At 34.2% G+C, this 15663-nt stretch overlaps 1 protein-coding gene across 5 annotated transcripts in view; it reads left to right on the forward strand.

Moving 5' to 3' along the window:
- Positions 1 to 15663, forward strand: part of STXBP5L (syntaxin binding protein 5L) — a 507599-nt gene that overhangs the window by 328627 nt on the left and 163309 nt on the right. For all 5 annotated transcript variants that reach the window (XM_516678.8, XM_024355609.3, XM_024355610.3 and 2 more), the window contains 3 exons: positions 174 to 321; positions 1645 to 1712; positions 11875 to 11915. In XM_516678.8, the coding sequence (XP_516678.3) occupies positions 174 to 321; positions 1645 to 1712; positions 11875 to 11915 (257 nt within the window). The remainder of the gene's footprint in view (positions 1 to 173; positions 322 to 1644; positions 1713 to 11874; positions 11916 to 15663) is intronic.

Genomic DNA, 15663 nt, shown 5'->3' on the forward strand with positions numbered 1-15663 from the left:
AATTACTATTACAAAAAGAGCATTTTTGTTCATACAATTCTTGTTTTATGGTACTTAAAAAACAAGCAAAATTTATAGTGATGTTTAGAGACATTTTAGGGCTTACTTTATCAAAATTATTTTCTGTTTTTTTCTTTGTAAAATAACACTGATATATTGTCTTTATCTATTAGTTTTCCAATCTTTGAAAATCCATATCCCATGGACATTCATGAATCACCAGTTACATGCACAGCATACTTTGCAGATTGTCCTCCGGATTTGATTCTAGTACTGTATTCTATAGGAGTCAAGCATAAAAAACAAGGATACAGTAATAAGGTAAAAGTAGAAATTATAAATAACTTTTCTTGTATTCATATCACATGATCATACTTTTTTCCATTACTTTATTTTCTTACATTCCATATAGGAGGACTTAACTAAATTCTTTTTAAGTTATAAGCCAACATCTATTAAATACATAACTTCTTAAATTCAAATTTTCTAAATGCTACATAGCTTTAAGCCTATAGAAATATAATTTCTTATACAGAAGGTATATAATTATATACTAAGATATACTTATCTAGTATGTACATTTATATACTAAGTATGTACTTATACTAATATATATTTGAGTCATAAGATGTAACCTTTATTTTAGATGAAAAAATATGTTTAAATGTCCAACAGTGATAGATTGGACTAAGAAAATGTGGCACATATACACCATGGAATACTATGCAGCCATAAAAAAGATGAGTTCATGTCCTTTGTAGGGACATGGATGAAATTGGAAAGCATCATTCTCAGTAAACTATCACAAGAACAAAAAACCAAACACCGCATATTCTCACTCATAGGTGGGAATTGAACAATGAGAACACATGGACACAGGAAGGGGAACATCACACTCTGGGGACTGTTGTGGGGTGGGGGCAGGGGGGAGGGATAGCATTGGGAGATATACCTAATGCTAGATGACGAGTTAGTGGGTGCAGCACACCAGCATGGCACATGTATACATATGTAACTAACCTGCACATTGTGCACATGTACCCTAAAACTTAAAGTATAATAATAATAAATAAAATAAAATAAAAAAGAAAATAAAAAGACTCAGGTCTTCCTAGTTTATAATTAATTAATTAATGGTTTAGGAAACATAATTATTAAAAGTTATTTGTTAAATAACATTCTAGAATTTTTTATTATAGTTTACTACAAGATTCAACTATTTACAATTGTAACAGATTATCTATTATGATTTCTATTATTCTCCCAGGGCTGTTGGGATGGACAACTTCAAGAGACACTATTTACATAGCTTCTATGTTAAATGGCACCACAGTAGTTTGGTGGTACACAGACTATATGACGCATGTAGCAACACTGTATTTGTACAATTAAAAATACTTCTTTGATTTGTTTATATAAATGGTAAGATTGATTAAAATCTATATTTTTAAGGGAGATGGAATTGTGCATTTAGAGGTGTTTGTTCAATGAAAGAATTAAAAGACAGCTACGCACTTCATTCTTGATTATTTTACACTTATTTTTCTTTAAGTGAGCTTTTTATCATTATTTTAAGCTATTTTCATTTTAAATTTCTAAGCCATTTAAACATGTATATATATTCTTTCTGGATAATCTGTTTAGGAGTGGCCAATCAGTGGAGGAGCTTGGAACCTTGGAGCACAAACATATCCAGAAATTATTATTACTGGGTAAGTAGATGTGTTTTGTGAGTTATTAGTTCATCAACAAAAAGATGTTTACTGAGTCTTGATACTTTTCCATAATTGTGTTCTATGCAGAATAATAGTTTAAGTAAAAGTAAAAATATAAGAAATAGCTTCTACCCAAAGATTCTCATCTTGACAGAGGATATAATCAAACCATTGGAAACATAATAACAGAAAAGTAAGCATAGATTATATCACCAGGAGAAGGTCAAAGTTGGGAAGTCATGAGATATTAGTCTTCATGGAAATCACAGAATATTAGCTTTACAAAGGCCCTTACAAACACTTATCTATTTCTGCCAAATTCAGGAATCACTGCTCTATATCTGTACGAGATGGTTATTTTAAATATTTCTCAAAACTTACAGCACCAGAAATAACACTCCTTTGTATGACAACCCACTTGATGTTTTAATATTAGGAACAAAAATAGAGACATAGCTAATGATAAATATGAGATTTAAAAAGTAATTAAGGGATCTGCTAATGGGAAGATAGAGTAAATATATTTTTTCCTATTCTTCCCACTAAACAACTAAAAACTCTGGATATTACATATAAGACAAACATAAGATGACTGGGAAATGTGAAGAAGCATCAGACCAAGTAGGACCCCTAAGTCTTAGAGAATGACATGGAAGTCAGTTCCCTAAGTTTTCTTTCCGCCTCATATATCCCAGAATTAGAGCTAAAGAAGCTAGTAACCTAGAACTGGGAATAAACACAAATTAAAAATCCCAACAAAATCTAGCTCTCTTTAATCATAGAATGAAGAAAGCGGCAGTGTATCAAGACAGAAAACATTTGGAAAATAATCTCTCTACTTAGGTTTAACAACACCACACACATACACACACACACGCACACACACACACACACATGCACACACCTTCCTCCCACACACACAACTGTGGCCCCACCCCAACTCACTCCAGTAAAGGCCAAGTGGAGAGCTTAGAGTTTCACCCTTATCAGGGTATAATGAGGTACCCCCAACTTCCCCAGAGTGTCAGATAAAGCAGAGTAGGGAGCTGGGGCTTTGAATCATGGTGGGTGAAACCCCTCCCCTGTGGTGTCAGTGGGGAGCTAGAATTCTCACCACTGCCTAGCAGTAATGAGTAGCTACCACTCCCTATCCCCTTCCCTGTGTCAACAGAAATAAATGAGGAAGGAAGAGAAGAAAGAGGGTGGGACTGCAAAGTATTAAGGAAATAATGGCTGAAAACTTATCAAATTTAGCAAAACAACATGAACCTTCAGATTCCAGAAGCTGAGCAAACCCCAATAAATCTATACCAAGATAAATTATCGTGAAACTTCTGAACAGTAAACACTGAAAGAAAAAAATCTGGAAAGCCACAGTAGAGAAATGACATCTGACCTATGGGGCCAAACCAATTTGAATGACAGCAGATTTTTCATCGGAAACCCTGCCTGCCAAAAGGAAAAATGAGTAGTTTTCAAGTACTGAAAGAAAAGAACTATCAATCTTGAATCCTATAACCAATGAAAATATCCTTCAAGAATTAAGGCAAAATCAAGATCAAAATCCATCATTTCCAGATGCAATAAACTAAAAGAATTTTTCAACACCAAATCTACCATTAAAAAAGTAGCTAAAGGAAGTTCCCTACACAGAAAGGAAATGAACCTTGGTTCACCAAGAAGGAAGAAATAATGCAATAATAAAAGTATGGATAAATACAATAGGCTTTCCATCTCTTGGATTTTTAAAGGTATATTTTATGGTTGAAGCAAAGATTATAGTAACAGAGTCTGATGTTACTATAATCACATTGTCTGGTGTGGTTCTAAATGTGTATAGAGGAGATATTTAACACAATTATAAATAAGAGAGGGTAAAAGGATGTAAAGAGAGTTAAGGCTTTTATATATCTTGAACTGGTAATAAGATGACACTCATAGAATGTGATAAGTTGTGGTACAATGTAATACCTAAAAAAACTGTAAAAATTATGCAGAGGTACACTTAAAAACACTACTGACACATCAAAATGGAAGCACTATAATAATTCAGGTAACAGGAAGGCAGAAAAAAGGAAACAGAAAAAATTATATGGTATACTGAAGCCCTAACATATCAATAATTATATTAAATAGAAATGGTCTAAATACTTCCATTCAAATATAGAGATTGACAGAGTGGGTTAAAAACATGACCAGCTATATGTTATCTGCAATACACTCACTTCAAATATAACAGCATAGACAATTTGAGAGTAAAAAGACAGAAAAAAAAACTAATAAAAGAATTAATTGAGAGTGATGTCAACAAGGTGACAGAATAGGAAGCCCTAGACTTTGTTCTCCACAGGCACACTTACTTTACAACAACATGTGGTCCAAAAAGCCATTAGGACAACTTCAGAAACCATTTAGGAAGTCACAGTACCCCAGACAAGCTCAAAGCCAAGAATGGTCACATTGAAATGGGTAAGAAAAGCAGGGCGTTTCAGCCACATCAGTCCTTTTTCCAAGCTGGCAGAGCTCACAATTAGGAGGAAAAGTGCAACTCATGGCTTCACCTTTTTGAGGGAAAGAAAAGAGCGGAAGATATACACAATGTTCTGGATATATGTTATAGCGGCTGCTCAAGGGACTAGTTTCTGTGTCATCTGATAGAGATCTGGCATACTTTGGATTCCTGGGTGCCACTGAGAGCAAAATATATTTCAGTGGCTTGTAGCATCAGAGAACCTGCAGTATTTCAGACAGATACTAGAGCAGCAAGATACTACAAGTTCCTGAAAGAAACTGGAAAACTTCACTAGTTAGGAATTACATGCACAAGCCCAGAGAAGACAAATTCCCATAAAAGGTTTGAGAGGCTCTTAGAATCTCTACCTGGGCTGATTTATGAAAAATGTTCCCTGTACAAAGTCAGTCCATAATGATATGACTAATTTTTCACATTAAAGTCAACAAAAATAAAGCATACAAAGAGACAGGGAAACATGGCCCAATCAAAGAGACACACACACAAAAAAGTCCAGTAAATGATTTTAACCCTTTTCCTACTTGCCCCAAGAATACTCACTGGCAGCAGTTGCAGCTATAACATTTATGCCAAGATAACTTTGCCTCAAAATATCTCACTTTTATTATTATTGTTGTATCACTCTAGTATATTGACTTTGGAAATAAAAGACATCATTCTATTTATAGCATTCTGGTTTTAGTAGTGGTATTTCCATTTACAAAATATAGTAATTCTCCATCACTGAAAATGTCTTATCCTAGGAAACATAGCATTCCTACGTGTGAAGTTAACATCATTCTTGTACAGTTGTTGGCTGAGGATTCATTTGGTGAATTTATTTTTTCCGAAATAGACTATTCTGATGTTAGTTCTGTTCAGAAATAACTCCAGGAACAGTTTTCATATTTTATTTTCACATTGAAAACCAGTCAGATTTTCTTCAGCCTCAAAAAGTGTGTTTATGTAAAATTAAAGGAGCACTGGAAGCGAACTGTACTTTTTATTCTAAATGGGAAAAGGGTTAAAGAAACAGAAATCTGTGTATTACCTGACAAAGAGTTCAAAATAATCATCTTAAAGAAACTCAATATATTAGAGAATACAAATAGAAAACTAAACAAAATTAGGGAAATGATGCATGAACAAAATGAGAATATCAACAGAGTTTGAAATTATTAAAAAGAAACAATTCTAGATCTGAAGTATATGATAATTGATTTGAAAAATTCATTACAGAGTGTCAACAACAGACTTGGCCAAGCAGAAGAAAGAATCAGTGAACTTGAAAATAGGTCACTTGAAATTATTGAGTCAGAGGAACAAAAAGAAGAGGGCCTAAGAGCCTTACAAACACATTCAAGTGGACTGATGTATACATTATGGGAATTTAAGAAGGGGCGGGGAGAGAGAGAGACAGAGAGAGAGAGAATGGAGTAGAGAGAATGGAGCAGAGAGCTTACTTGAAGAAATAATGGTCAAAAATTTCCCAAGTTGGAGGAAAGAAATGGAAATTCAAATTCAAGAAGCTTAAACAAGTCCAATAATATGAACCCAAAGAAGCTCATAAAGAGACAATCAAACTGTCGAAAATCAAAGACAAAAAGAAAATCTTGAAAGCATCAAGAAGAAAAGTTCTTATCACATGCAAGGAAATCCCCATGAGATTGTCAGCAGGTTTTTTAGCAGAAGCATGGCAGACTAGAAGGGAGTGGGATAATATACTCAAAGTGCTGAAAGAAAAAAACCCCACCAACTTAGAATGCTATATTTGGCATAACCAACTTCAAAAATGAAGGAGCAATAAGACCTCCCTATATAAACAAAAACTGAAGGAATTCATCACAACTAGACATGTCTTACATGAATTGCTGAGAGTTCCTTCAGTTGAAACAAACACACTAGACAACACCACCGAAGCATACAAAAACTTAAAAGCTCTCTGGTAAAGTTGAATTTATAGACAAATATAGAATATTGTAAGATTTTAAAGATGGTGGATAAATCACTTTGATTTCTGGCATATAATTTAAACAATAACAACATAAAAATTACTATAATACTATGATAATAGATGCAAAATATAAAAATATGTAATTTGGGACATCAATAACATGAAGAGATAGTGAATGTAAAGGAGTAGATTTTTTGTATGTAGTTAAAGTTGTTATAGTTTAAAATAGATTGGTATAACTAGAAGATATTTTATGTAATCCTGGTGGTAAACACAAAGAAAATGCCTATAGAAGGTGCACAAAAGAAAATGAAAAAGGAATAGAAGTATGTCACTAAAAAAACAAAACAAAACCCAAAGGAAGCCAGCAAGAGAAGAAAAGAAAGTCAAAATAACCACATAACATATAGAAAATAATAAAATGGCATTAGTAAATTATTCTGTACCAATAATTATGTTAAATGTAAATTGATTAAACTCCCTAATCAAAAGACATAGAATGGCTTGATTGAAAAAAGTAGAACTATATGCTGCCTCCAAGAAACTCACTTTAGATTTAAGGACACACATAGGTTGAAAGTGAAAGGATAGAAAAAGATGTACCATGCAAATTGTAACCAAAAGAAAACGAGATGAATACATTTATATTGGACTTTAAGTCAATAACTCACAAGGGACAAAGAAAGACATTACCTAATAATAAAAGAGTCAATCGAACAGAAAGATATAAAAAGTACAAATATGTATGAACATAACAACAGAGCATCAAAATATATGAAGCAAACATTGACAAAATTGAAGAAACAAACAGAATAACACAATAATAGTAATATATTTCAATATCACATTTTCAGTAATGAACAGATCAACTAGACAAAAGATCAAGAAGGAAACAGGGTATTTGAAAAACACTATAGAACAATTGGGCCTAACAGATATACAAAACACTACACCTAGCAATAGGAGAAAAATATTCTCCTTAAGCACACATGGACCTTGTTCTAGGATAAGTAATATGTTAGGCCAGGGGTCCACAACCCCTGGGCTGCAGACCAGTACCAGTCCATGGCCTGTTAGGAACCAGGCCACACAGCAGGAGGTAAGTGGCAGGCAAGTGAGCATTACCACCTGAGCTCTGCCTCCTGTTAGATCAGGGACAGCATTGGATTCTCATAGGAGTACGAACCCTATTGTGAACTGCACATGCAAGAGATCTAGGTTGCACGCTTCTTATGAGAATCTAACTAATGCCTGATGATCTGAGGTGGAACAGTTTCATCCCGAATCCATCTCTCACCACCCGCATCTGTGGAAAAGTTGTTTTCCACGAAACTAGTCCCTGGTGCCAAAAAGGTTGGGGAGTGCTCCGTTAGACCACACATCTGTAGATGCAAGTTATTAGTAATGTTAGTTCTTTGGTTGAGTGGTTTCAATACGATTATATTCTGTATATTAAATCTATGTTACATACATTGTTATTTTCATATCAAGTATTACATGATGAAAAATAAAATAGAATTAAATTTTGTTAGGGTATATAGAGTCTCAGATCAACATCCTGCAGATTTTTCAGCAATAAAATTTAAAAATATCTATAAGTTTATAATTAGAGTAAACATACAAAGTCATTCATAGCATCTTTATTTGTAACAGCCAAAAACTGAAAACAACCCAAATGTTCATCATTTGGTGAAGGGATAAGTAGAGCATATCCATACAATGGAATACTATTTAGCAACAAAAAGGAACAAATTATTAATACATGTAAGAAAGATTATCCTCAAAAACATTATGCTAAGTGCATAATGCAGACACAAAATGCAGTAGATATTATGTGGGTTCCACTTATATAAAAATTCTAAGAAAAAAAGAATCTATATAAGCAGAAAGTAGATTATTGGGGATCTACTAGGGATGAGAAAGAGGGTTGCATATTGCCATGAGGTAACTTTTTGGGGTAATGGAAATGTTCTAAAACTGGATGATGGTGTCAATGTGACAACTGTGTAAATTTACTAAAAATTATCAAACTGTACACTCCCAGTGGGTGAATTTTATAGTTATGTAAGTTACATCTGAATAAAGCTGTTAAAGTAGAGTAAGCCACTCAGTGACTAACCCCCTCTCAAAATAAAAAATCAGTTGGCTATATACATATGGTTCTATTTCTGGACTCTCTAATATGTTTCACTGATATATATGTCTGTTTTTCACCACTAGCACAAAAACTTTATTGGAGCTTTAGGGTGAGACTTAAACCTTATGTAGTTTGAGTTCTCCAACTTTGTTTTTATTTTTCAAAATTGCTTTGGCTAATCTAGTTTCTTTTCTTTTGAAAAAATAATTTCAGCTTTTATTTTAGATTCAGGGGTACATGTGTAGGATTGTTACATGGGTATATTAGACACAGGTAGCGAGCATAATACCCAATAGGTAGTTTTCAATCCAAATCCCTCTCCTTCCCTTCCCTCCCCACTCTAGTAGACTGCAGTGTCTATTGTTTCTGTGTTTATGTCCATGTGTACTTAATGTTTAGCTCCCAGTTATATGTGAGAACATGTGGTATTTAGTTTTCTGTTCCTGTGCTGGCTTACTTAGGATTATAGCCTCCAGCTCCATCCATGTTGCTGTAAAGGACATGATTTCACTCTTTTTTATGGCTGTGTAATATTCCATGGTATATATGTACTATATTTTCTTTATCCAATCCACTGTTGTTGGGTACCTAGGTTGATCCACGTGCCATTGTAAATAGCATGGCAATGAACATATGAGTGCATGTGCCTTTTAGGTATAATGATTTATATTGCTTTGGTTATATACCCAGTAATGGGATTGCTAGGTCAAATGGTAGCTCTGAGTTCTTTGAGAAATCTCCCAACCGCTTTCTACTTTCAGTAGTGGCTTAACTAATTTACATTCCTACCAACAATGTTTAAGCATTCTCTTTTCTCTGCCATCTGGCAAGCATCTGTTACTATTTGACTTTTTAATAATAGCCATTCTGACTGTTGTACGATGGTATCCTACTGTGTTTTGATTTTCTTTTTTTTTCTTCTTTTTTTTTTTTTTTGAGACAGACTCTTGCTCTGTTGGCCTGGCTGGAGTGCAGTGGCACAGTCTCGGCTCACTGCAATCTCTGTCTCCTGAGCTCAAGCAATTCTCCTGCTTCAGCCTCCCCAGTAGCTGGGATTATAGGCATGTGCCACCATGCCTGGCTAATTTTTGTACTTTTAGTAGAGACAGGGTTTCACCATTTTGGCCAGGCTGGTCTAGAACTCCTGACCTCAGGTAATCTGCTGGCCTCGGCCTCCCAAAGTGTTGGGATTACAGGCATGAGCCACCGTGCCTGGCCATGTTTTGATTTTCATTTCTCTGATGATTAGTGATGATGGCATTTTTTCATGTTTGTTGGCTGCTTGTATGTCTTCTTTTGAGAAGCATCTGTTCATGTCTTTTGCCCACTTTTTAATGGGATTATCTGGTTTTCGCTTTTTGGTTTGTTCAAGTTCCTCATGGATTCTGGGTATTAGACATACTTTGTCAGATGCATACTTTGTAAATATTTTCTCCTATCGTGTAGGTTGTCTGTTTAGTCTGTTGATAGTTTCTTTTGCTGTGCAGAAGCTCTTGAGTTTAATTAGTTCTTACATGTCAATTTTTGGTTTTGTCACAATCATTTTTGGGGGCTTGGCCATAAATTCTTTGCCAAGGCTGATATCAAGAAGAGTATTTCTTAGGTTTTCTTCTAGGATTTTAGTAGTTTGAGGTATTACATTTAAATCTTTAATCCATTTTGAGTTAATTTTTGTATATGGTGAAAGGTAAGGGTCTAGTTTTCACTCTTTTGCATATGGCTAGCCAGTTATCCCAGCACCCCCTTATTGAATAAGGAGTTCTTTCCCCATTGTTTGTTTTTGTCAGCCTTGTCAAAGGTCACATGGTTGTAGGTGTGAGGCTTTCTCAGTTTTGTCTTCTGTTCCATTGGTCTATGTGTCTGTTTTTGTACCAGTACCATACTGTTTTGGTTACTGTAGCCTTATAGTATAGTTTGAAGTTGAGTAGTGTGATGCCTCCTGCTTTGTTCTTTTTGTTTAGCTATACAGGTTCTTTTTTGGTTTCATATGAAATTTTGAATAGTTTTTTTTTCTACTTCTGTGAGGAATGATGTTTGTAGTTTGATAGGAATAGTGATGAATCTGCACATTGCTTTGGGCAGTATGACCATCAGTTTGTTTATTTCTACAAAAAATTGTTTTACCATATTTTAATTGTGATTACATTGAATTTATATGCCATTTAGGGGAACAAACATCGAATAAGTCATACAATTATCAATAATATATATCTCCTTTTATTAATGCCTTATTTTTTGGTCAACATCTTACAATTTTCAGCATACAGATCTGGCACAAATTGTGTTAGATTTTATCTATTTCTTGGTTTTGGCACTGTTGTAAGTGGTACTATTTTGTTATTTCCAAATGTCTATTGCTATTCAATGGAAATGCAATTGATTTTTGTATATTGATATTGTGTGTTACAATTTTGATAATCATTTATGAGTTCCAGTATCCTTTTTATAGAATCTCTGAGATTTTCTACATAGCCATATAATCTGCAAATACAAACAATTTTATTTCTTCCCTTTTAGTCTGTATGCCTTTTATTTCTTTTTCTTCCCTATTTCAGTGCTTAACACCTCCAATAAGATGTTGAATAAGAATGGTGAGAGTGAACATTTTTTTGGCTTTGCTCCTGATCTTAGGGGAAAACATGCAATCTTTCATTATTATGTATGTTAGGAGATATTTGTAGGTTGTTCCTACACACCCTTTATCTGGTTATAGAAATTTCCTGTGTTCCTAGTTTATTGAAAGTTTTTTTTAGGAATGGATGATAAATCATGTCAAATGCTTTTTCTGCATTTATTGAGATGACTATATGGATTTTCTTTTGTAATCTGTCAATATGGTGAATTTTAATATGGTAGTTGATTTTTTAAGTGTTTCTCTTACATTCCTAAGAAAACCCACTTAGTCATTATGTACTATCCTTTCTATATATTACTTCATTTGCATTGCCAATATTTTGTTGACAATTTTTATGCCTATTCTCATGAGGAATATCGGTTTGTAATTTTCTCTTCTTGTAATGTTTTTATGTGGTTTTGGTGTCAGGGTAATGCTGAGTTCATCAAAAGTGTTGGGAAGTATTTTATCTTCTATTTTCTCGATGAGTTTTTATAGAATTGACATTTGATTATTACCAAATAATGATGCAACTCTAGATATATTTGGTGATTTGCTTTTATATTTTGAAACTTAACTGAATTTTACTATGATATTCAATTCATATTTATATTAATATCAAAATTATCTATCCTTTTACATGAAAATATGTTGTTCACTTTCCACAGGCCATTTTTCATTGTTCTCCATTACACATATAACCTTTTTACAGTAAAGTCTAAGGAATTATTGTTCCTTTTCTAATCTTTAGATTTTAGTATATTGTTTAAGAAATGAGCCATTGTTTTAAGCTTAGAAATGGTTTAGCATACATTAGTTTTCATTAAAGTGGTATTTTTGAATCAAAACTGTATCAACAGTAACTCAAGTTTCTGTACATTTGGAGTGATTATGATTTTTATTTAGTATACTTTAATTAATGCTAATTTATTTCTCATCTAGTCATGCAGATGGATCAATAAAATTTTGGGATGCTTCTGCAAGTAAGTTTCAAGTTTCTGTACAACAGAAACCAATTGGTTAATATTTACTTATAGCCAGCTACCACTTTTTAGTTTGGGCAATTAAAATTTCAGATATATTTTTAGCATGCATATGTGGCTGTGTTACAAAAATCTATTACCTACACTGTTAGATCAGTTGAAAGTATTATCTCTGCTTTACTTCTCTTCTATAATATAAGGTAAACAAGACTAAGTCACTCTTTGTCAGCAACCCATTATTATCTACAAGAGGCATGTTACATCAGAAAAAGTACCAAACTCTGTTAAATTAACTCTGTTCAAGGAATTTCCTTCACCCTCTACCTCTGTGGTCTTCGCCAAGTGCTTATATCCCTCTAGTCTTCACTTTTTTTCCCCACTCATCTACCACATCCTGCAAAGATCAAATGATTTGATAACTATAAGAACTCTTTTTAAATTCTTGAGAATTATGTAACTTACAGAATAAATAAGGTACTCTGCTCAATGTTGAAGGAATGCAAAGATACTTAAGTCTTCATTATACTCATATATACCCTTCAGAAAAATTGTAGTCATTAGAAAAGATAAAGAAATGCACATATATAACTATAGGGAAAACAATATAAGAACTCTCAATGCAGTACCCCAGATCTGTTTGCTATCAGAAATGGGAGAGTCTTATTGAGACCTGGTAGATCCAGGAAAGGTATTTTAATGGAGTTAACATTTAATGTGAGTTTTGGAAGTTAGTTAACTTTTGACAGGAATAGGAGTGAAGAACAAGTTAACAGTGACTCTAAGTTTCTGAAGCTGAGTAACCAGGAAGATGTAGGTAACTCTTTTGGAAATAAGGAATAAAGAGAGCTTTGAATTTTTTAGTAAAACCATAAAATTCAAGTAAAAATATCCAGCAGGTAAGGAGAACAGTCAGAAATGGAAACCAATGAAGAAGCAGCATAAAAGTGATGTTTGAAGCTGTAGAAATGAATAGCTTCTGAGGAAGACTGCAATAAACACACAAGCAGAGGAAGAAGGTTGAATATTGATGATACTCTTAGCCCACAAGGTAGAGTCCCTTGAGCAAGCAAACTAACTATCAGCAAGAGAAAAGGATTAAAAGATCTAAACCCACACATTCTGAAGTCCCCTTCTGACTTCACATAATAAAAAGCAACTGCCTAAAGAGAAACTCCAAAGGACAACAGACTTTCTGTTGATGAATCTTCTCATGCAAACCTGAGTTTGTTCCTGGAACAAAATTCATCGCATAGTGATGCCATTGCTCCTTTCCCACCACCTCAAAGTCACTTTTTGGCTTTTAAAATGTGGAGGGCCAGGCGCAGTTGTTCACATCTGTAATCCTAGCACTTTGGGAGGCCTAAGCAGGCAGATTGCCTGAGCTCAGGAGTTCAAAACCAGCCTGGGCAACACGGTGAAACCCTGTCTCTACTAAAAAATATATATATATAAATTAGCTGGGTGTGGCAGCATGCGCCTGTGGTCCCAGCTACTCGGGAGGCTGAGGCAGGAGAATTGCTGGAATCTGGGAGGCAGAGGTTGCAGTGAGCCGAGATCACACCACTGCGCTCCAGCCTGGGTGACAGAGCAAGACTCCATCTCCAAAAAGAAAAATAACAAATAAATAAATAAATAAATAAAATAAAATTTAGAGGACACTTTAACACTTTAATTATTAGAGTGAATAACACCCGTAAGTATGCATAATAATATTTTGAGAAGTTAATTTTTAAATAAATATTTTATCACATTTAGAATATAAATTGCAAATGATTGCAGCATGTTTAATATTTTCACTGTAATCAAGGTCATATCTCCAACTTAATGGATGTCTTAAAAAAATTACTTAGTTTGCTAACTTTGTGAAACACTGTCTAATACAGAAAGCAAAATGAATTTGAATAACTGAGTTTATATTATTATGTATCTTAGTTTTCTATTGCTGAGTAATAAATTACCACAATTTAACAACTTAAAACAATACCCATTTATCATCTCACTGTTTCTGTGTGTTAGGAATTTGATTATACCTTCGCTGGGTCCTTTGCTCAGGGTGTCACAAGACTGTAATCAAGGTGTTGGCTGGGGCTGAGGTTTCATGAGACTGAAGGTTCTCTTCCAAGCTTATGTAATCGTTGGCAGACTTCATTTTCTTGCATATTCAGAGCTCATGGTAGCTTGCTGCTTCAAAGCTAGCAAGAGTGTCTCTTTACCTTCAGGGAGGGCCTCAGTCCCTCTTTTAAGGGGACCATCTGATTAGGTTTTGGCTGTTAAGAAAAAGCTCTTTGTTGATTAACTCAAAGTCAACTAATTAGGGACCTTAATGATGTCTGCAATATCATTTTACTGTTGTCATGTAACATAAATAATCATAGGAATGATACCCTATCTGACCTCAGAAGCCAGGCTATAGCACGCAATACAATCCTTTGTCTATTTTTTAAAAAAATCTATTTTAGCTTGACATAATTTCAAGCTTACAAAAAAATTGCAAAAAAAAAAAAAGTACTATGAAATGGTTTATACCTCTCAACCAGATTCTCCAAATATTCCTTTCCTCTCCCTGGCTCTCTCTCTTACTCTTTATCTCTTCCTTCCACACATTTTTCTCTCACACACATACATATATACATATAGCTTTTTTTCTTACGCATTTGAGAGTAAGTTGGAGACACATTACATACCCCTAAATACTTCAGTGTGTATTGCCTACAAACATTCACTTACATAACCAGACTTCAGTCATCAAAACCAGTAGATTAACACTGACACAACACTATTATCTAATCTCCGGATTTTATTCAGCTTTTGCAAATTTATATATATACATATATATGTGTATATATATGTATATATACATATATATGTGTATATATATGTATATATACATATATATGTGTATATATATGTATATATACATATATATGTGTATATATATGTATATATACATATATATGTGTATATATATGTATATATACATATATATGTGTATATATATGTATATATACATATATATGTGTATATATATGTATATATACACATAAATATATATACTTTTTTTTTTTTGACGGAGTCTCGCTCTGTCTGCCCAAGCTGGAGTGCAGTGGCGCAGTCTCGGCTCACTGCAAGCTCCGCCCCCTGGGTTCACGCCATTCTCCTGCCTCAGCCCCAGTAGAGTAGCTGGGACCACAGGCGCCCGCCACCACGCCCCGCTAATTTTTTTTTTTTTTTGTATTTTTAGTAGAGACGGGGTTTCACCACGTTAGCCAGGATAGTCTCGATCTCCTGACCTGGTGATCCGCCCACCTCGGCCTCCCAAAGTGCTGGGATTACAGGCGTGAGCCACTGCGCCCGGCCGCAAATTAATATTCTTTACGACAAAAAAATCCAGGATTATTTTTGCATTTAGTCATTGTATCTTCTGAGTTTTAAAAAATCTGGAAAAGTTCCTGAGTCTTCATTTCATGACACTGACGTTTTTGAGGAGTTCAGGCCGGTTATTTTATAGAATCTCCTTCAGTCTGGTTTTGACTAATGTTTCTCATTATTAGATTCAGGTGATGCACTTTTCACAGGACTCATATTTAAAACTTTACTCAAGGATCCTTTGTAGAATCATAGTTCTTTTATAGAGTTATTATCATCATGGTCTCCAGTGGAAAAATATTCCCCCAAATATTCTTAAAAACAGTTCACGAACACAATGTATGAGATTATATCTGACCCTTTCTTGACACAGAGCCACTCA

Source organism: Pan troglodytes, chromosome 2 (assembly GCF_028858775.2).
Source record: "Pan troglodytes isolate AG18354 chromosome 2, NHGRI_mPanTro3-v2.0_pri, whole genome shotgun sequence".
NCBI lineage: Eukaryota > Metazoa > Chordata > Mammalia > Primates > Hominidae > Pan > Pan troglodytes.